The 23,954-nt window shown below is 32.2% G+C and overlaps 1 protein-coding gene across 1 annotated transcript; it reads right to left on the reverse strand.

Annotated features, from left to right (window-relative positions):
- LOC134706576 (heat shock protein 60A-like) lies at nucleotides 1-23,806 on the reverse strand. The gene is made up of 13 exons (XM_063565625.1): nucleotides 23,598-23,806; nucleotides 22,446-22,626; nucleotides 21,227-21,479; nucleotides 20,058-20,140; nucleotides 17,311-17,406; nucleotides 16,414-16,507; nucleotides 11,159-11,327; nucleotides 8,137-8,236; nucleotides 6,022-6,129; nucleotides 5,420-5,557; nucleotides 3,994-4,168; nucleotides 2,074-2,252; nucleotides 1-1,114 (listed from the first exon to the last, which is right to left on the reverse strand). The coding sequence occupies exons 2-13, from the start codon at nucleotides 22,611-22,613 to the stop codon at nucleotides 944-946; spliced, it is 1,734 nt and encodes a 577-aa protein (XP_063421695.1). The 5' UTR covers nucleotides 22,614-22,626; nucleotides 23,598-23,806; the 3' UTR covers nucleotides 1-943.
- Nucleotides 23,807-23,954: the final 148 nt, after the last annotated feature.

The following is a 23,954-nucleotide window of genomic DNA, read 5'->3' on the forward strand; positions in this document are numbered from 1 at the left end:
TTCCTTATAAAACTTTTATTAAATCTTTGTACAAACACTCAATAATATCACATTCACACATATCTAATATTCATTAACAAAACATGATTATCACAAACTATCATCTATAAATGTCACAACTCATTTTAATAAACTAGTCAATTCTGAAGATTGTTAGGTAGGGGCATTAACATTGGAATGACATACAATTTATACACTTTACCCTAGCAAGGTAAACATGAATTGTAAGGCAGTAAGTATATTATGTAGAATATTGTATATACCGATACATCACTTAACATTGTTGTATACAGGAGTTTAAATGCAATATATTTATGATGATTGGTAAAAATCTAAGGTTTAATTGATCAGAACATCATAATCATATCACTGACTAACATTCTAGGGTACACAGCACAATTAATGAAATCTTCACTATTAGAATCAGACTAGACACATACATAAAAGGTTTATAAATGCACAACAGAAAGAATGATATCAATACATAAATGAAATCTCATACATACAAGTAAAAAATTAGATTCAGATAAATTCTAGACATTCATCATATAAACTATCAACTCAACTTCAAGAGATTTTGTTCATTTAGTAAAACTGTAGAGTTCATATTTATACTTAAACATCAGTAGAATTTATCTGAGACTATATCTTCAGGCACTCATTTATTCCTCTTCAGTCATTGGATGAATTCACTTTTATATTGGTCTGTTTGATTAATTAATATATTAATATCCTGATTTATTTGACTGCAGATGAATAATTGACACCAAGTCTGGCTCAACAGCTGTGCTCAACACTTGTGTTTTTGTTGTAATAGTAGCCTCATTGGTCCTTTTGTCTCTGGCGATTGACAGATTTGGATTTGGTCAATACAGTCAATAAGCACACACTTTCTGTGGCGATAAATACTAGTGTCTATAATAGGATGTAAATGTTAGTCACATTAGAAGCCACCCATACCACCCATTCCTCCCATGCCACCCATACCGCCCATGCCTCCTCCCATGCCACCTGGCATTGGTGGATCTTCCTTGGGAATTTCTGTCACTACACACTCTGCTGTTGTCAAAAGGGAGGCAACACCTGAAGCATCAACTAATGCTGTTCGTACAACCTGAAAAACAAAGGCAATTTTAATTCTGTTCAGACTTAAATATTCATCAAGGAAGTTCGGAGAAAAATCAGACAGGTATATACAAGTTATTGCACTATTTGAGTAAAATTGTCTAAGTAACAGTTAAAGTTCGACAACTCTGGAACAATAAACAAGAAAATCAAAAAAATTCACAATGGTGCTTTCATTAATCCTTTCCCACTATGTTTAGTTTGGAGAATTCAATAATACTGCACGACTTAAGAAAAATTGCCTTAAATCTAACAAAGGATTTAGAATGACAATTAGAAATAAAATATAAACCATTAAGGCCAAAAACATATATATGTCTGTCTACAGTTACTCGACAGACCCTATAATGAGTGGCGACCCTAAGCCATTGTATTTCCTTAAACAGACATATATTTATTATTTGGCTAAAATACCAAAATCTTTCCATTTCTGACGAGCTTATGAACAGTGTGATATTATACCATAGGAAGACCATCTTTACAAAGTTGATAAAAATAAAAATTGCAGTAATTTAAGTAAAATCTAAATCAGTGGCGGATCTAGAAATTTTCATAAATGGGGCCCACTTTAGTCACGCTTCAGTGATTCCCTATATAAGCAACCAATTTTTTTTCCCAAAAAGCATTGTTAAACTGGATCCCAACAAAGGTTATTGTGGTGTACTGTTATCAAAAATAAATATTTTATCTCTATTTTCCTTTGACTTACGGACTGATAATTTCCTTTCTCAGTGAGAAAAATTGTTGCTAGAAAGTAAGCGAGCATGTGCGTTGTCATTGAAATTAGTGTCTTCATATATAAAACAGTGATAAACAGATTATCATTGGTAATCTCAACTTGATTGCTTTTCTCACTTTCACCATACTGGCTCTAGCTACGAAATCAATCTCTTTGAGAAGATCAACAATAGTCTATAAGTATGTCATGCTAAGTTTGTATTTATTTACCTTTGTAGGATCTATGATTCCAAATTCCATCATATTTCCAAACAGGGAATTGAGGGCATCATAACCAAAATCTCCTTCATTTGTTGCTAATTTTTCCAAGATTGCATGAGGTTCTACACCAGTATTCTTGACAATTGTTAAAGCTGGAATTCTCAGAGATTTCCTTATAATCTCAACACCTGATAAAAGATGAGCATTATTATATATTAATCTATAATATTATATGCAAGCTCTGTAAGCTTATTTGTTATAAACTCCTGTGTTTTCTGGTTAATACAATGGCACTGAATACTTTAAAAGAAAACCCACATACATCCCATACATTAATTGAAGTTAAATAAAGAGCTGCTGAACCAACGCCTCCTATGTTTTGTGCTGGTAGAGTTCCCTTAAGTGGATACCAGATGGTATGCAGGGTTGTCAGATAAAAAAATCAAATACCGCTACATTGAAAACAACACTTAAGGTAGATCACAAGTATATATTTTTTGAGACACAATTTTTTTATAATTTGCAAAAATAAAGATGTTACTATGCTCTTTTCAAAAATTTAATAAAAAGTATGGGTCACCGTGCTATTTTTCAAGCTATGATTCGTTGAAAATTGCCAAAATGTGGTTAGTTTGTTCATGAAAAAACACATAAGTGTGCATAAAAAAAATTCTATGAGACAGAATTTTGAAATAAATTGTGAGAAGTAAGGTTTCATAATATGATTTAAGAAAATAAAAAGAAAACATGGTGTCACCGAACTTGTTTTCTTGCTACAAGTAAAAATAAAAAAAATCCTTACAAGTCTAGTATATATTTTGTACTAAAAGAGTTATCTCCCCTTAAATGGCTCATTTGATTTTTTTTTATTTTAAAACCAAAATGATAGCAATATACGACGAAAATTTTTTCAAAATTTGCGGTCGTATAAAAATTGATAGAGTTAAAATATTTTGAACAATACAATTAATTAACAAGTTTTCTCCAAAAAGAAAAAAACAGTCTCACTATTGAATTGCAAATCTGTCTCTAAATTTGCAGATTTAGGCAAATAACTATACAGATTTTGTACTGTGATTGTACAATCCAAGATGGCGTTATACCATCAATCTACCTTAACTAAACTGTATCTTTTATTGTCGATATTAATTGAAGATGTAAGTAAGACAGCTCATTCAAAGCATTGCATTGTGATCCCTCAATGTTATTCAGGCACAAAAATTATATAATCATTGCTGTCTCTAGTGATTTAAATCTTCTGTAAAGAAAATAAACTGTGATTTCATGTTTAAACATTTTTATCTTCCATATATTTTTAATTAGATTGGATAAATTACTTTAATGCTGGTCAGTGTATAGCTGATGGGTCAAAGTAAATAAATATTCAATCAAACTTTTAATCCAATAAATATTTTTATATTCACAAGTCTGAACTTAATAAAATATTCCATTAGATATGCTATGTATTTAAAACAACATATATATAGATTCTTACACTGCAACAAGTGTATTACGATATTTCTCTACTCGAGACAGTTAAATTTTATTATTTAAAGCGCGAGGCTTGCCGAGCCCTTTAAATAATAAAATTTAACTTTCGAGAGTGGAGAAATATCGTAATACACGAGTTATAGTGTCGGAATCTCTTTCTCTAATGCCTTTTATCGTTCTTTTTCAAAGATTTTCATAAAATTGTGCTCTTTATATACGACGTCATCAGACAAGGTCGCCTTTTTTCACGACGTCACAATAGAAAAATTGAGAAGAAAACAAAACATTTTGACGTCATAATCAAATTTCGACTAATCATTTGCCGAGAACAGATTTTTCACTAGTGAGGAGAAATACTTTTCTCACACCGGTCAAGAAATGTGAAAATAGCACAAAAATTAGAGAAACACTTTTCCCTAATTGTATGCAATTGCTTACCAATTTTCTGGTCTTCATTGTCTGTTTTAATATTCTCTAATGCCTGGACACATCGTAGCAGTGCCACACCACCACCTGGCACTATTCCTTCCTCTACGGCAGCTTTAGTGGCATTTAAAGCATCATTTATACGATCTTTCTTTTCATTTACCTCTACTTCACTGGTTCCTCCAATCTAAATAAAAGACAATTTTCCTGTAAGATGTTGCTATAGAATATCTTGTTTCATTTGTTATCTAATCATATGATTAATACTGGAGAATGTTTATGACTTTAAAAAGATATTGAATAACTAAATTTCAAGATTTAATTTTAACAAAACAAGCTGCAAGTAGGCATGAATGAAAAAAAAAACTTACTTTTTCTCTCTTTATTTTGACTTCATTGTTCCCAAGTTTTTTTCCCCCATAATTTATCGTTATCTTTATAACTGGAAAATGATGAAATAGTTTCCTACCTAAGGGGTTTCAGAGGAAAGATAGATGAAATAAAGTTGCATTTGACCACAAGTAATAAACTGTACAATACGGCCACTCTGACAGGCATAAATTTCATTTGAATCTTTGTCACGGGTGACATCATAATGTTGCACAGAAATTTCTATCCTGCTTAACTCTTTATCTACCACTGACGGATATATACGCGGTTATTAACACCGTTTAGTTCGTAGTGACTGATAAATCCGCTTGCCGTGTCACCTGTGTATTCGCAGTGACTGATATATCCGCTGTAAACAATGCATGCGCAGTCGCGTTGACGGATATTTCCGTAAAATATACCACTGTTAAAACTCTTTAGATTGGACAATACCTAGGGGGAATCCCGAAATGAACCAATCAAATTCGGTTTTACAAATGAATAAGCTTTCAATTCGTATATTCTTTTTCATTGAAAGGTAATATGTTTACATTAAAATACATTGTTTTTAACACGTGTTTTCGTTTGAGAATTGCGATTGAAACAATGGCCGATCAATGGGCTTCATTCTTCGAATCGGAGGAAGAAGATGAAGGGTTTTAGTGTTTTAAGCAGTCTGATATAGACGAAAGTGATGTTTGAAGTGTCGGCAGTGATATCAGTTATTTGAAAATAGTGAAACGAGGAACCGGAGTTAGATAACGGCATTGGACAAAAAATTTGTTTTTCAACATATTTTATTGGATTAATTAGTGAACATAATTGGATCAAAATCAGAAATATGAAAATTTAACCAATTGAGAATTAAATACGTTTTTTATTTTTAATTTCTATACAGTAATTGCTTAATAATTTCATATTTAATTGCACCCCTGTAAAAATAATCACACTGCAAATTATCTCTGGTAGTTAACCTACAAATCAGCTGCAGTAGCTAACTAATAAAATGTGTGTAGTAGTGAACTGTATGATCGCCTGTGGTAGATAAGAAGTTAACTAGCAAATATACCTTTAATACTGCTACTCCATTGGACAACTTGGCAAGTCTTTCATTAAACTTTTCCTTCTCATACTCTGAAGTGGACGTTTCAATTTCATCTTTTATCTGGTTCATCCTCTTTTCTATATCTTGTGCATCTCCTTTACCCTGTAAAACACAGAATATTTAATAATCAAGTAAACTACTTTCAAAGGCATCCATTGCTCGTAATTAAAATGACAATATATTGGATAAATAGAAACAATAAATTAATATAATCCGTGAGATAACAATTGCAAATAACTCAACATGAAATTATCAGTCTTCTTACAGGAGTTACTGCCCTGTTATGATTATTCTTCATCCATATTTTGCTTTTTTGTTTGTAACTTACAAAATGAAAATTGTATTGATGTTTTTGACATTTAAAATGTGTCACTTGTGTGCAGATTTCCTGTAAAAGTCATTTTTGTTGTTAAAGTCGCAGCAAATGTCTGATTTGAGAAATGCAAATTTTGTACTGGTTAAGCTAACAATGATATTTAAATGGAATAAAATATTGGTAATAATGGTATTTCACAATAATAGAAATCAGTTACAAAGCTGATATAATCAACACATTTTATGTATACCTTGATCAACAAAGTGTCATCTTTTGTGATTGATACTTCTTCAAATCTACCAAAATCCTGTAACTGTACATCTTCTATCTTGTACATGTCAGCTTCATCTCCAAACACCTGAAAAATATCAAAATATCCTACTTGTCAATCTGGAAAATAAGACTAATATCATAACATTCTTGACATAATATTCATGTTTAAAGACAACACAAACATTTGTAAGAGGCCATAATACAATTTGTTTCCTATTTCACCACGGCAATGACCATTAACCAATCTGGATTCATTTTCATGAATGAGTTCCACAGGAGACCTGATGTCTATCTGGATAAACAACAACAACGTCATCCAACAATTGGTTATTACTGTGACAAAACAACATGAATATTGTGACACAAGAAATTTACATGGACATGTCTGAATTCAAAATGACATCTTAAATCTACATACTTTGATTATGTTCATGTAACATTTTATCTACCATAGATAAATATAAAGATTTCTATGGAAATGGAAGATCATAGATGTAATTTATTTAGCTCTCTGTTAGTCCAAGATATCTACACAATAAACAGCTTGGGTGGAGGAGAGCATTATAATCTGTTGTAATCAGTAATAAGGAACATGTTGGCAACTGAAAGCTTGTGAATAGATATGTTAACAAGACTTTTTGTTGTAATTACAACTATTATCGCTATTTTATACATTTTTCCTTTGATCTTTTTCTTGTGATAATTTTCATATCTTGCTTCTTGCTTGAGATGGAAAAATTATCGCTAGAAACTAAGGAGGCCATGTGGCGTTTCTAACGAAATTGACAACGTCGTCATAGGTAAAATAGCGATACACAGATTATCATTGGTCATCTCAACTCGATTGCTTTTCTCACTTTCGCTGTACCAGCTCAAGCGAGAAAATCAATCTTGTTGAGATAATCAACGATAATCTATAATTATAACTATTTCCATTTTCAACTTGGACTGATTATGTGTTGAACATAATTTAATGTTCATGTTACATCTCATCTACCATAGATAAGAATAAAGATTTCTATGGAAATGGAAGATCATAGATGTAATTTATTTAGCTCTCTGTTAGTCCAAGATATCTACACAATAAACAGCTTGGGTGGAGGAAAGCATTATAATCTGTTGTAATCAGTAATAAGGAACATGTTGGCAACTGAAAGCTTGTGAATAGATACGTTAACAAGACTTTTTATTGTAATTACAACTATTATAACTATTTCCATTTTCAACTTGGACTGATTATGTGTTGAACATAATTTAATGTTCATGTTACATCTCATCTACCATAGATAAGAATAAAGATTTCTATGGAAATGGAAGATCATAGATGTAATTTATTTAGCTCTCTGTTAGTCCAAGATATCTACACAATAAACAGCTTGGGTGGAGGAAAGCATTATAATCTGTTACAGTTCTAATTTAGATATAGGGAACATGTTGGCAACTGAAAGCTTATGAATAACTAATATTTTCTACCAGTAATAATAGATATTTCTCATTAATATCTTAGAGGGTATTTGTAATTGTAAAAGTTGTGATGATGCTTTTGATGATTCAATTATATCTGTGTTTACAATTTTTTCTGGATAAAGATAAGTTGATGGTTCAGAAACATATAAAATATCCATTTTTAATATTTCCTTCTGAAATAAACAGAGAATGACTGCAAGTGGTGAGGCCATAAAAATAATCATACCCATATCTTAATTGGTTCAGACTTCATCCTGGACACTCTTTTCACTTTTTCATTACAAGCGAGCAATAACAACTCTTACCTGTCATGCAAGATGCTAGTTTAAATTCAATATATATATGATATGTAATTGTTGCATCTAATCTGCCATGGCAACCATATGGATTTCCACAGAAAAGGAAGATGTAATTTATTTAGCTCTTTTTTAGTCCAAGATATCTACACTAAACAGCTTGGGTGGAGTAGAGCATTTGTAAACTGAATTATAACCAATTATAAGTAGAGTATTCATATTGTTATCAACCAATAAAACGTTGTAATGAAGTCTAAATCAGGCGTCAGAAGATGAAGAGGCTGTATCATAATACTCTGCATGACAACACATTATTTGTAGATACTTACCACACCACCTGCAGCAACAGCCATATCTTTCATTGTATTCTTTCTGTTATCACCAAATCCTGGTGCCTTTACAGCACATACTTGTAGACTAACTTTCAATCTAAAAAAGATAAAATGAAGATTTTCTTCTGAAGATTATTGAAACTTTACGACCTGAATTGTTCAAAAACTTGCTCTTGAGGCCATGTTTTTCATCCAATCATAACAAAATGAAGATCAGAATCTTCTGTATATCATACACAAATTATTTTTTTTGTAAAACTGAACAAGTAGTTTCAGGGAAGATGAAAATAGGAAATATATATTGACAATGACAACTTTTGGCACGCCCTAGTCTCATTCATAGCAAACTAGTTCACAGGGCACAAAAAACCTTTAAAAAGATATTTTCAATTGCCATTATTTACTGCATTTAATCAAAGCGCTGTAAGCACTGAAGGCAGTTAACCATGTATGTCATTCAATCTTTTTGAAATGAAAAACAGGAATGAATATGGTTTAGGCGTTAGTATCTAAATCTTTTTTTCAAGTTTTCAAAACACACACAAGAGGGTGTGGGGTGACCCTAAGGACTACCCCTATTTTCATTTGATTTTTTTTATTGTCCTATACATGAATATATATGGTTTATGGGTTCGGGATCTCGACTGTTATCAAGTTTTCAAACAGGAGGGGTGGGGGACCCTAGTGACTTCCCCTATATTTCATTTGATTTGTTATATTGTCCAATACATGACATATATGGTTGAGGGGTGGGGATCTCATCTGTTTCTAAGTATCAAACAGGAGTGGGTAGGGTGACCTTAAGGACTCCCCCTATATTTCATTTGATTAGTTTTCATACATGAATATATATGGTTTAGTTTAACGTTGGGGATCTCGACTGTTTCCAATTTTATCAATCAGATGACTGCAGGGACTCCCCTATATTTCATTTAATTTAGAATTGGGGATCCCAACTGTTTCAAAGTTCTTAAACACGAGGGGTAGGGTGACCACAGGGACTTCCCCTATATTTCATTTGATTTGTTATATAGTCTTATACATGAGTATATATAGTTAAGGGATGATGATCTCGAATTTTTCCAAGTTCTCACTCATGAAGGTGTACAGTGACCATAGGGACCCCCTTATAATTTATTTGATTTGTAATATTGTCCCATACATAAATATATATTGTTTAAGATTGTGGATCTCGACCGTTATAAATTCAAAAACAGAAAGGGGTAGAGGTGCCCCACGAACTCAACCTATATTTCATATGATTTGTTATATTGTCCCATACATGAATATATATATTGTTTTGGGGTGCGGATCTTGACCGTTACCAAGTTTTGGTCATTTTGTTTTCTTGTGGATAGTTGTCTCATTGCCAATCATACCACATCTTTTTTTTATATATATAAGAAACCTGGGAACAGAATATCTATAAAGTCAATATATATGTTCCTGAAGAAACTTCCAGCTATTTTAACTGACCTATCAAAATTGAGGAGAAAAAAATACCCCTTGAAATTGCAGCAATATGTTTAACTTGAAAAGCATTTAACATGCATTACCAACATTTATCACTGATAAAAAAAAATTATACTGTTACCAGGAACATATATATTGTTAGATAAACTGTTCCCAGCTGTCACTTGTCAATGCTTGTATTGGATTTTGACATTAAAATTAGTGTACAAAATATTTTCTGCTTTTTCTTTCTTTTAAACAATTTTGGTTTTCAATTGTAATGTTTATATTTATTTACCATGCATAGCTGTATTTTGTCACCTATCTGGATTTTTTAGTTAAAAAACCCGGGATTACTCTTATCCGCTTCCGGAATTGGATACGATATTGTAGTCTCGCGGCAGCCATTTTGTTTACAATGTTGTTTTTGTCAGAAAGTGAGATACGAATTTACTCGGATTTACACATTATTTATCGGCGATTTTCTGTATAAAGCTAGCGGTTGAACAAATTGAACATCGCTGTCATGAATAGTAATGATGAAAATAAGTTTGAGATCGTTTTTTTAGGAAACTTTGGTAAAAATGTTTGCAAAGTTATGTTTTTATTTTCTTCCAAGGTCCGTCGGGCGTAGCTAGTAATTAAGTAGAAAGTCCGACTGCAAAAGTGGAAGGTCACAGACCCCTGACCACCGCTTATTTGAACCCCTGCGTCCAAATTAAAAAGATACGAAAATTTCGTCTTCTAATTCAAAATTGCCGCCAACAGCGTGATCAGTTGAACTTATATACGTAGTTGACTACGTATCGACGACAAACAATATTCCTACGAGTTTTGCAATTTGGGGAATCTAACTACTTGTCTTTAGAAATTTTCGTCGATGAGATATTTCATACATTTGTTCTTTGACATCTTAGCCAAAAGCTCAGGGGATAATCAACTACATAAGGATTCCTAATGTGCTCTACTTCCTATGTGCAACTTCAAAACTTTTGGGAAAATCGACGATCATTTAAGGTTTTTCTGGTCATATTTTTTGTAATCCAGAATGAAAAGTATGAAAAAACTGTCCAATAAGTTATAAATAATATAGAAGACAGCTAGATAATAACAATGGCACATATTTCAGCATTTATTGGGTAGCACACAAATCCAGGGTGATCGCATAAGGCAGCTTAACTGCCTAAAAATGAATATAACTGCTCTACCTTTGCTTTAAAATCGTAACATAACTTAAATTGATTACTGATCATGTTTACTATTGCTTTGTTGTTCTTGATAATCTTATTATTGTCCTATAGAGACAATAGAGCAGATGCACAAGTTATAATATATGCACCATTTAATCTCTATTATCCTATCAAAGAGAATACAGAGGAATGAGAGTTGCAAAATTAATAGTTCACATTTAACATTGTTAACAGGTCTCAGGCATTCAGAGTATCCAAGTGACAAATACATTTTTTATTATGACTTATTCCTTTCATGACAGATTTTCAGTATTTTGAGATTGTTGGTATCTTTTTACTTATTTTGACACCTGAATTTGATAAAACTGACAATTTACCTATTCAAGACCATTGCACTGAGAGCTTCCCCATCCACATCTTCAGCAATAATCAACAATGGCTTCTTTGCCTGATTAGCTGTTTCTAGAGCAGGGATAATAGATTGTATGCTGGAGATCTTCTTCTCACTGAATAACACTAAACAGTCCTGGAATTCACACTTGGCTCCTGAAATCATATAACTTTATTATTTTAGAATGCATGTTCACATTTTTAACAAATATTCAAAGTTAATGAGGCTTACAAAAAAAATTGTGAGCATCAATTAAATTTATAATGCAAGAGTTTGTCTACTTAAACAAACAATTTTACCTCTGTGACCTGCACCTTAAAGTAATACAAATGTCTTCATTATACTAATAAGACTATTTACTTTTTTAATGTCAGACTTTATTCTCTACCACTAAGTGGTGACCACTAACCAGCCGAGAAAATGTCTTGTTAATGTAGCACTTTTGTACATCCAACAAATTACATGAACAAATAGGATGGAGTAGAAAAAGTGCAATTAGACTGATCTCTGTGTCATGTGACTGACTGGCCCTTCAATGCTTGATCAGGTGTTTCCTTTATTAAATTTGAAATTTGATAATATAGTGGCAGAACATTCAGTTTTATATATTAAATATCTGAGAGGGTGATAGAGCAGATTGTTACCCCTAGAAAAGATATTGTCCAGCTTGGCATCGCCTCAGTTGACAATGTTTTCTCTGGGAAAAATCTACTCCATCACCCTCTCAGTTATGTGTTATTTATATAACAACCTCCTATAAAAATTTAAGCTATAGAAAGAGAACAGCTCATTCAAAGCATTGCTTGTGTTCCTTCATTGCGTAATGCAAATAAGGCACAAAATTATATAATCATTGCTGTTATTTTTCTCTACATGAAATAATCATGTCATACATGTCCTGGCCATTCTTTAAGCTTTTTTATTCAATCCCATAGTTACGTTTTAAAAAATATAAAATATTAGTCTACCTATTTCTTCATTAAAATAAGGATTTTTAAAGATTTTTGAACAACTACAGAACTTTTAAGTCCTTGGTCTCTTCATTTTCTCAAGATCATTTAAGTATTGAAAGAAGCCAAACAAAACCTGTATTCAATTCTGATTTTTTTTTAATTAATCATACTATTTCTCTATAATTTATTGAATATACAATTATCCATTTAAACATTTGGATGCTGAAAATTAAATGATTTGTATAATATTACTAAGTATATATAACTGATGGCTCATTCAAAGCATTGCTTGTGTTCCTTCATTGCAGTAAGCAAATAAGGCACAAAATTATATAATCATTGTCATCAGTGATTGTAGCAGATACATTTTTTCTTATTGCAATCTCAAGTTTTAAAGTCTGTAATGATCAGTAACATACACATGTACAAGTATTGTGCATACAACACATGTTTCTACATTGTGTGAACACTGACCCATGAACATCTAATAATTGATTATAAATCAAAACGTATCAAGACAAAATTAAGTTGTCAAATGTCAATGAAGGATAGAATGCAGAACTAGTAGGCCGTTATTTTCTTGGATGCCATTGGTTTTATCTTTAAAAGTTCACACATGAAATTTATCTACAAGACAAACTTAAATTTGCCAGTCAAAAATTTTAGCTGTTTCTAGTTTTTTACATAACTTCAATTGTTCTAAAGACCAGACAGCCATCAAACACATTTTAACCAAAGATCAGTGTTTGCGTCTAATAATTTTGGTGTTTAAGGAAAATAAGTATACTTCGACATCCTGAACATCCACCCCCCCCCCCCCCCCCCCCCCCACCCCTCCCCAATGCATATTCAAATTTATATTTGATTTAATTTAATAATAAGCTAAAAATGACAACTCATTCAAAGCATTGCTTGTGATCCTTCATTGCAGTAAGCAAATAAGGCACAAAATTATATAATCATTGCTGTCATTTTTTATTATAAATAATTAAGATTAAAATGAGCCCTAAATAGTTTTTGCTGACTTCTTCAAGTCTCCACAATCATAATGGAAGAATAGTTTGTGCTAATAAATTAATGTCTCAACAATTGATTAATTAAGTTAAAAGAAAAGTAGGATTGGATCATCTAGATATCATAACATTCTTTATCAGGACTTATTATCATCCCTTAAGGTTTTCAAGATATTCAATGGACATTTACTCGCATTTTACCCATGTTCTGTTGAGGCAACAGTGACCATAGGTTGAAACACCAAAAACAAATATAAAATTAGACTCCCCAATAAATATCATGACCAAATATGGTTTCAATGTGTAATATGGACTCAAAAGAAAATGTTTTTAAAAAGAGTTTACAGAAACACAGACCGCTCTGGACCCGCATTCTGCGACAGATATTCTAATTAGTCTCGAAATAAAAATGACAACTCATTCAAAGCATTGCTTGTGATCCTTCATTGCAGTAAGCAAATCAGGGCTCGACATTACCGTTTGTCCGATTGTCCGGGACAAGTGGAAATAGGTGTCGGGCAAGTAGATTTATCATACTACTTGTCCGATGGGACAAGTGAAAAAATCGATGTGAGATGTTAATAGATCAAACTCAAGACTTATACATTCCTAAAAATATGAATGATTGTTTTATTGATCATACAAAATGAAATAAATATTCATTGATTGACCCAGAGACATATAAACTTGTATATTATGTCTCTGATTGAACGTATTTGAACATGCTGGCAGCCATTGCCAAGGGGAAAATAAGTAAGGGGAAGGAAACCAAATGTAAATGTTTCTTCTTAGTATAAGCCTCTTGAATTAGGAGCACCTCCATATGCATTATATGGAGTTTTACCTTAACTTAAAAATTTTAAATTAAAGTTTGTATCATTTGATTTTGCTTTTAGGCATAACATTAAATTAAAAAAAGGTATTATTCAATAAGATCTATATGTTAAAATAATAAGTTAAGATGGAAAAATTAGATAAAACCTAAAAAGGCAGATTGTTTACTAAAATGTTTTCTGTACTTCGTGATAAAATATCAATGTATGTAAAAATCAAGACAAATTGTAAAATCTTGTTTGGCACCATCAATTAATTAAAAAGGTTTATTTGCAAACAAGGTGCAAGGTATATTTGAACCATACCACTACTTCAGAATGAATATAGGTCCATGAATAGGAGAACCTAGTGGTATGGGAAGAGATATGATTTAATGAACGACACATGATAGTGACAATGTGTTAGAGAGCTCAGTCTTGCAAATAAGCCTTCAGTCTGAAATAATAAAATGAATTTTGATGTAGTATTCATATAACATAACAAAATGCTCCCTTTATTGATCTTTATTAGGTACATTGTACAATCAAAGGGCAAGTGTTATTATTGCATATAACATGTATAATCAATATGGAGAATTTTCAATTATAAATTCGGACAAGTGAGTAATGAGTTCGGACAAGTTGATTTTCTTGCAACTTGTCCGAAGGGACAAGTGAGAAAAAATGATAATGTAGAGGCCTGCAAATAAGGCACAAAATGGTATAATCATTGCTGTCATGGTATTTCTTACTTTTTTTTTTTTTTTAGAACAAAATGAGCGTTTGATGTGTAGCTATCATGTGCTACATTAATAAATTAATGACTGAATTGTTAATTTACAACTATTTGAAGTCCAAAAGAAAATTATTGAATCCTCAATGAAATCAGGGTCCTGCTATTTAAAGTATTCTATTTTCCAGATCATTGTTCATTCAAAAGTTACAACTGGATAGAAGAAAAAGTTACTATGTAAATAATTTTAACAATATTCACAAGAATCTTAAGGTGGTACCCAACACTTTCACTGAAATTAATTTGGCTCGTTAAATTTTCATAAAATTTTGTCAAAGTACTTACTTCGATCCTTGTACAAAAAAATAAAAGTTTCAAAAATTTTGAATCTACTGTTTTGTCAGAAAAATTACACTGGTTATATAGCAGTTGGTTATATAGCAGTTTGACAAACACCAATTTTGATCATTGAGAAGCTTGATATCCTTTTCACAACACAACGTAATAAAAACGTTTAGCTGATTTTACAGAGTTATCTCCCTGTAGTGTTAAGTACCACCTTAAGTAGTTTCAATGAATTATTGTAGAGAAATATCGATTTTCTTATGAATAAAGTTTTAGGATATTTTTAAGAGCTGGAAAATAAATGTGTATCATAATGTGAGCATCAACTGAATAATCAATAAACAACAGCTGTAAAATAATTTTATAGATTTTAGAATGAAGACAACCTGTTATTGATCTGATGCATATGGAAATCATGCATCATGTTACCTACTGTGAATAAATCAATTATTCTGATTTTTTTATGAAAAAAAGAGGACTTTTCCCCCTCTTTATATAAAACTGATGGCTCATTCAAAGCATTGCTTGTGTTCCTTCATTGCAGTAAGCAAATAAGGCACAAAATTATATAATCATTGTCATCAGTGAATGTTGAAGATACAAATGTCAACCAAGAAAACTATTTTCAATAGCTGTTATTTTTCAAGAAATAGGCTATAACATTAAACTTAGACAATCTCCATTGCAATGAGATGTGTCAATACTAATAATCTGCATACCAAATTTTATTGACCTACCATGATTATTACCCTTAAAACTGACCTAATCACAAACCTAACATTACCAGAAACAGCACCCTGCGTCCCATTTTATCTTCAAGACAAAAAGACAAGCCCTGGTAACTGTTTTATTTCAACTAAGGTTTTAAGCTGTCTTTTGATTAAAAATATTTATTATATTTCCAGGAATTCATAATTTTTTACATTCTACCAGGGTACTTCGTTTTTTTTTGCAATTTAAATAAGAACAAAGCATTATGTTTTATAATATGTACAAAATATACCTCATGCATCCAAATATGACTCATTTACTCTATTTAACCCAACTGAGTGTTTATATTCCTGCAATATCTAGAGTAATTAGCTTGAGACAGAAAGGTAACATGTGCTGTGTACCTGTCAACTTCTAGATCAATAGTATAAATCTTAATACAGTTAAAATAGTATAATCGCTTATTAATATGTTACATCAGACATAAACAGACCGACAAGAAAAATCAGCCCTATAAGAATAGCCTGGTGTAGTTACTATTGCACCTATATTGTTCCAGCCAATGTACAACAACAAAGGACGGCGTAGGTCGGTGCTGGCAGATTTTTTTTATTAAAAGAAACTTTTTGATGACAACTTAATAAAAATTCAAAGTGAACATAATGAAAGCTAACCTTTAGCAGTATTCATGAAATATGGAGAAATATATCCTCTGTCAAATTTCATTCCTTCAATGACCTCCAGCTCATCTTTTAACGTCTTTCCATCCTAGAAATGACAAACACAATACTAGTATGAGATGTAAAATACATATATGTATGTCCCTCATACACTTCTCTATGAATTTCTGTCACAAATTTTTAGAGATAAGAAAGAGTGCATTTTATATTTTTTTGTAATTAGTCACAAAGTATTTCACCATTAAGGATATGTAGTTCCAGGGAGAGATCACTAGATTTTCAAATATTATTTCATTAATGCTTAAATAAGGATGCAGGGACAATCCTTTTCTGCACAGGTCTATAAATACCATTAATTTGAAGATGTTAGTTGCAGTTTCAATGTAAAAACTGTTACATCTTATCTGCCATGGTAATCTCAAGATTACCATGGAAAAGGAAAGATGTAATTTATTTAGCTCTCTGTTAGTCCAAGATATCTACACATTAAACAGCTTGGGTGGAGGAGAGCAATATATTATGTTATACTTGTAATCAGTAATAATGTTGGCAAGATCATTGTTTAGTATGCAAACAGCTTAAGCTTTAATTTGTCAATTGAGGGTCGGTGGATTCACTCTCTACTGAAAATTTTAATTTCGAAACTTTTACCACTACAAATATTAATGTTTTTCATGAAACTTTTGACACTTAATACTTGCATCTTCTTTTTATTCTACAAGGAGTTGTAATTGACAAAATATTGTGTTTTCAAAAGAAATATTGTACTAAATAGATTTTTTCATGAGACAGATCACCGTTCATATAATTTATCCCTATTTTATTTTGATGTATAATTTGGGCTTTCAAGCTATAATAAAAGTCAACTTTAGTCCTTCATTAGAGACTTACTTTGACTGTTATGACTCCATCACGACCCACTTTTTTCATGGCATCAGATATCAGGGAACCAATAGTCTTATCACCATTGGCTGAAATTGTGGCTACCTGCAAGACAAGAAATGCACATGAAAGACTAAATATCTTCTTTTTTTTTTCAATTTAAATTGAGTTCTGTGTTAAACTTTGATGGTACATAATTTGATTATTTTAATGTTACATCTTATCTACCATAGATAAATATACAGTTTTCTATGGGAATGGAAGATCATAGATGTAATTTATTTAGCTCTCTGTTAGTCCAATATATTTACACAATAAACAGCTTGGGTGGAGGAGAGCAGTGTAAACTGTTCTAATCACCAATAAAGAACATGTTGGCAACTGAAAGCTTGTGAATAACATGTACACTAAAAAGTTATAATAAATATGTTCACATTCAGATCCAGAGTGGATTTGTATTTGTAAAAGTTGTGATGATGATACAATTATATCTATTTACAATTTTATTTTGGATACAGAAAAGTTGATGGTTCAGAAACACATAAAATAAGTGTTTTAAAATTTCTTTCTGAAATAATAGGAAAATGTGTTGCCAGACTGCCAAACAAATAATCATATCTGTAACTAAATTGGTTCACGTTTTATCCGGAACGTTCTATTTTTATTTCAAACAAGTACTTTTTAACGTTCTAGATACTAGTTAAATTTCAATGTTTATATTGTTGCATCTAATCTGCCATGGTAACCATATGGATTTCCACGGAAAAGGTAGATGTAATTTATTTAGCTCTTTTTTAGTCCAAGATATCTACATACTAAACAGCTTGGGTGGAGTAGTGCATTGTAAACTGCATGAATTATAACCAATTATAAGGAACATGTGCATGTTGTTAACAGCCAATGAAACAACTCTATATATACAGGCAGAGATAAACTTTTATACTTTATACTGAAGTTTGATTGGACACTATCAAATAATCAAATATACAGATTTAACACTTGCCTACTAAATTTGGTTGCAGATGTCAATCTTAATTACAATGCTTGAGCAAACTAGTATATATTTGTTTAGGGGCCAGCGGAAGGAGTCCTCCAGGTGCGGGAATTTCTTGCTACATTGAAGGCCTGTTGGTGACCTTCTGCTGTTGTTTTTTTCTTTGGTCGGGTTGTTGTCTCTTGGACACATTCCCCATTTCCATTTTCAATTTTATATATAGCATGGGATTTGTCAAAAAGTACATCAGTCAAAAGGATTTAAAGACAAAACCACAATTATATGAATTGCACAATGCATACAAAGCAAGCCAACAAAACTCTTGACTCTGAATGCATTATGAAATTGACTGTAAATTAAATACAAATGACCACAACTTTCTTAGTGGATAAATTATAAAAGCAAGGGGTATTATGGTTGAAACATGTATGTTATAGTTACGGTTAATAAGCTTAAATATAGTTTTTGTAAGTTTTCCTGTACTACAGAAGTACAATAGATGTACAAATAAACATCCAAAAAAACTGTTTGATTTAGCTGCACTTAGAAAGTGTCAAAACACAAAAGTCAGGACACAAAGCGGGTACAGCACACATGTACATTATTAATAGGTTTAATATGGTTGTAATATGGTAATGTGTAAACTATTTTTTTTTATATGATATGTTAATTCCTACATAATAAAGAACATGTTTAATGTCTGTACAACAGACCAATATTAAATTATCAACCCTAAAAAACTGCTGGAGCATTAGCCTGGTATCCATTTGGGCATTTGCTACACTACAACACCATGCTTAGTTTGGCCTGACAGCTCTTTTTCATAAAGCTAGCAAGACAAAGGTTTGGTTGACTTGCTTTGTAAAAATACGTGCTCAAGCAAGATTTTACAACTGCAAACTATATAAGTAGGTTTCAGCCAAACCTGTTTATGGGTAAATTTAATTATTTGATAATAACCAATCAAACATTGAAACAAATAAAGCAAGCAAGTCAATCAAATCTTTGTCTTGTGAGCATTATGAAAATAGCTGTAGTCATCTTAATTTCAATTAAACTACTGTTGCGTCTTATCTGCCTTGGCAACCACAAGATTACCATGGAAAAGGAAGATGTAATTTATTTAGCTCTTTTTTAGTCCAAGATATCTACACTAAAACAGCTTGGGTGGAGTAGAGCATCATAAACTGCAATAATTATAACCAGTTTATAAGAAGCATACTGTTAATGTTTGTCATTGAAATATATGCAGTGTTCAATTTTCATAACCTTTGTTTGAGAAAAAGTAAAGTAAAGATATGTTATCTTTTAGGAAGAATTTTTGTAAAAGATTGTATGTCTGGAGAATTTAAGAAATGATATCAAAACTTGTATAGGTACATGGAGACAGGACAATATATGTAAGCCCTTTCTTTTTTTTTTTTCAAAGTCCGTTATCATTATGTTTATTGTTGTATTCCATTACTTTTCAAGTTTCTGCTTACTATGAACAGAGACCTATAATACATTCTATGTCAAACGATTGGTTCTTAATGTTAAAACCAGTAGTGGTGCTGGTCTGATGACGAAAAGAATACCCAGACGCCTTTATTTCTGTTTTCCTCCCAACATAACCCAAACTGAATAGAATGGATGACAAATGCCACTATGCATGGTACCTATAGAACACAGAGGCATGATGATCAGTTTATTGTGGGAAGAGAAGCAACACACAAAATGAGGTCTTCTCGTTTAATAGTATAGATGTTTAAACTAAACTAACCTGTGATATTTCTTCAGGTGTGGTGACTTGTTTTGACATTGATTTGAGATGAGCTACGGCAGCATCTACAGCCATCATTACTCCTGTTCAAAATAGAAAATACTTATATTGTACAATTAAAATTAAAGCACCTGCTTTCAGAGAGAAAAATGTTCATATGACCTGGCTGAAGAATAGAAATCATATAGTGGAACAAGACAACTATCTTTGTTCTAATCATTTTAACACATTTATAGAATGTCACAAAAGATTGTTGTAAGCAAACAGTATGGTACCTGTATGTTATGACAATCCCTTGATGTCAATGTAGCACTTAAGAACACCTTCTATAATACAACAACTATAGCAGGGAAGAATAGTGCATGTTGATATTTTTGGTCACTGATATCCCTTAGATACAATGAACTTTACAATCAGAGCTCCAACTGAACTTGCTCTTTTCTGTTAGTCTATGGGACTTTTATAATTATTTCGACTTCAGAGATTTTATAAATCAACGGAGTTTACTAGTAACGTCTGAGGTCATTGAGAATTGCAATAACGTTGAACAAACAGGATTTCCTGGGATTAATTCATATGTTGATATGGCCAGTTTTCAAAACAATCTTGTTCAACTATTTAAAGTATCAAAAATCACTGTCACTGTCTACAAATGCAGAGATAACAAGTGAAACTGCGAGCTACTGCTCACTGATGATACCCCTGCCGCAAGTGGATATTAATAGTGTAAAAATATGCAAGTGTTCGGTAAACAGGAAGTTGTTGAGTGATGAATCTGAAAACGCATCACACGGTATAGCTGACTTATATAAATCCTGAAACCAAGTTTCAGAAATCCTTGTATTGTAGTTCCTGAGAAAAATGTGACGAAAAAATAAATAGTGTAAAAATATGCAAGTGTTCGGTAAACAGGAAGTTGTCAAGTGATCAATCTGAAAACGCATCACACGGTATAGCTGTCTTAGATAAACCCTAAAACCAAATTTCAGAAATCCTTGTATTGTAGTTCCTGAGAAAATGCGACGAAAAATATTCATGGGACGGACGGACTGACTGACGGAAGGACAGACAGAGGTAAAACAGTATACCCCCCCCCCCCTTCTTTTTTTTTAAAGCGGAGGTATAAATATGGTTACATAACCTTCCTCTATATTTTACAAATAATCTACCTCGTCTAATTTCAATTGGATTTGCTCCTTTGCTGATCTTTTCAAACCCTTCCTTGGCTATAGATCTGGCCAGTACAGTTGCTGTGGTAGTTCCATCTCCGGCCTCTTCATTGGTGTTGTTAGCCACATCTTGTACCAGTTTAGCCCCTATGTTCTGATACTTGTCCTTTAGTTCAATAGATTTGGCAACTGTTACTCCATCTTTGGTTATTTTTGGAGACCCCCAACTTTGTTCAATGATTACATTTCGCCCCTGAAATGAAGGTTTCAATAAATAAAAAAGAATAACAGTGTGCATGTTTATTGTACATTACACCAAACAACCAGGATTTTTGTGAGCAAACTGACCAATTTTTAGGTTTTAAAATACATGAACATGTACAAGACAAAGAATTTGAAATGAACTAAAAATCTCAATTTTAAGGGATACACCTAAATGGATCATCTGGTTTTACTGAAAATTCTTAAGGTGAATGAGCTGCTGATCATTTAAACCAAATCAAAATTGCCAACTGCATTTGTACTATATGAGGCCAAACAAAATATAAATTTCATGCAGATCCATTTATTTAATCTGAAGTTATTGTACGGACACCAAAAAGTATCTTCAGACAACGTAGACAACAATGGCATCAAACCATTATATGATTCCTAAAATTTTTAGCGCCCATATAATAAGGTGGGTAGGTAGAGATTTGTACATGGAGTCTATTAGAGCAATATTCTGACTTTAAAAACAGTGCTTAAGTTAATTAGAAATGGCCAAAAAAAACTTTAGGGTAAATAAAAATCAAGCAGGTAGGGTACAGAAACATGCTATTTATTTGGCCTGATCAAGATTCTACATCATGTATATTTCACAACTGATGTATGATGGATTAAATCTTCTGATACAAATTTTTATGATACTCTATACCAGGCAGTGTAATATCCAGGTAATGACTAGTTAAAATATGAGCTAGTAAATTCAGGAACATAATTACTCCTATACGAGGTCATTTGACAATTTCTTGTAAGTTTTGTTCTCTGCAGTTTAAAATTTCTCTCTAAATTATGATTTAAAAAAACTGAAATTTGCAGGGGCAATAATTATGCATATTCCGTCTTTCTGAAAATTCTTCTATTGTTGGACATCACCTCTTGAGCAACTCCATCAATTCAGATTGGCTCTAGCTGCTTAAATAGTCACAAATTTGAACCCTAAATTTAGTAAATATACCTTTGGTCCCATTGTAACAGCAACTGCATCAGCCAACAAATCAACACCTTGAAGCATCAAAGCTCTTGCATCTGCTCCAAACTTTATCTCTTTGGCATAAGTTCTGACAAGTGCAGGAGACATTCTCCTTGAGAGGGCAGGGCGAAGAATACTTGGTAAACGGTACATCTTCAACTCCTATCTGCAATTGAGAAGAGACCTTGAACCTTGTTGCCTCAAATGAAATAAGTACATTCCTTTTTTCTCCACAAATGCATTATCAAATCAAGTTTGGTTTAAGAACAGATGGCTCAAAAGATGTCTAGAAAAAATTAAGCCAAAATTCCAGTCCATCAATAACTACTGTGACCTGGAGCTTTGACCCCTAAATCATACACTATTGAACTATTGATATTTCCATTTGGGGGTGGGATTCAATCCAAGTATGGTATCAATTGGACCTTAAATTCTAAAGGTTAAAATCAGAATACCCAAAATGTTTGCCAAGTTTCCAGCTACATGACTACATGTACCAACAGCTGAAAATTGTGACCTTGACCTCTAAAATTAAAAGTTATTCCAATCTCTTTGAACATCAATATAAACCCATCATCAAAGATTCATTTTATGGCTCTATTTTTTTCATTGCAACCTCAATTTATATAAAATTTCAAAGGTAAAAACTCTCGCACTAATCTTCGTTGCTGAAAAGAAATCTAAGATATATACATGTTCATGCATTGATTACTTATTATACAAGTACCTGCAAATGAGGTCAAGGCCGTATCAAGTCTAATTGAAATGGGTGGGATGCACCCAAATACACCTGATCTTTTAACTATGAACATTGCCGACGTCAGTATTTAAAATGAATAGTAATTATTTCGTCTGATGAAATAATGTCTCCCTTTCCAGAACATGGTTCATTCAGATGATAGAACATACAAAACGTTATTAGCAATGACTTTAGAATAATGAGGATGCATGTATCCTAAAATAGTAATTGAATTTTAGTTTAATACCACGAGGCCGATCTACAGGACAAGAAGTAGACAAAGATGCATATGCTCGACGTCGACCCACGTGGTTGTAGTCGGACTTTTAGTTATTACGCAACTAAATTAAATAACTTGCTGCTTTTGATATAAATGTGTTTGCAATAATAAGGTTTACCTTAAATAAATATTCTGTTAGTGTGTAATGACTTTTCTGTGTATTTAAATGCCTTGTCCTTCAAATACTGCTCTGCTGGATCGCATGTATGCTGAGGCAGTGTGGCTGATGGTAACCGGAAATTGCAAATATATTTCTAGCATGCGTAAGGGATACAACGGGCCCTTCAGCAGGTATACTTCAAGTTATTCTTCAACAAGTTAAGACGAAATATGATCATTACGAAAAAAATCAAGGAAATAATGAACTAGCCACAAATTAATTTCCAATGTCTAACAAAGAATTGTGGATCTTTCCCTAAAGCCGTGAAAATGGTTGTTATTTAGCGTTTTGTCGTTATACATGCAGATTGCAGGG

The sequence above is a fragment of the Mytilus trossulus genome, chromosome 2 (assembly GCF_036588685.1).
Source record: "Mytilus trossulus isolate FHL-02 chromosome 2, PNRI_Mtr1.1.1.hap1, whole genome shotgun sequence".
Lineage (NCBI taxonomy): Eukaryota > Metazoa > Mollusca > Bivalvia > Mytilida > Mytilidae > Mytilus > Mytilus trossulus.

Excerpts from the sequence above, each read along its gene's own strand:
- LOC134706576 (XM_063565625.1), bottom strand. The coding sequence starts at position 22,613 with ATGTACCGTTTACCAAGTATTCTTCGCCCTGCCCTCTCAAGGAGAATG. Across the intron at positions 11,328-16,413 it reads TTTCATGAATACTGCTAAAG|GAGCCAAGTGTGAATTCCAG; the intron begins GTTAGCTTTCAT and ends ATATGATTTCAG. Across the intron at positions 5,558-6,021 it reads ATGACACTTTGTTGATCAAG|GGTAAAGGAGATGCACAAGA; the intron begins GTATACATAAAA and ends TGTGTTTTACAG.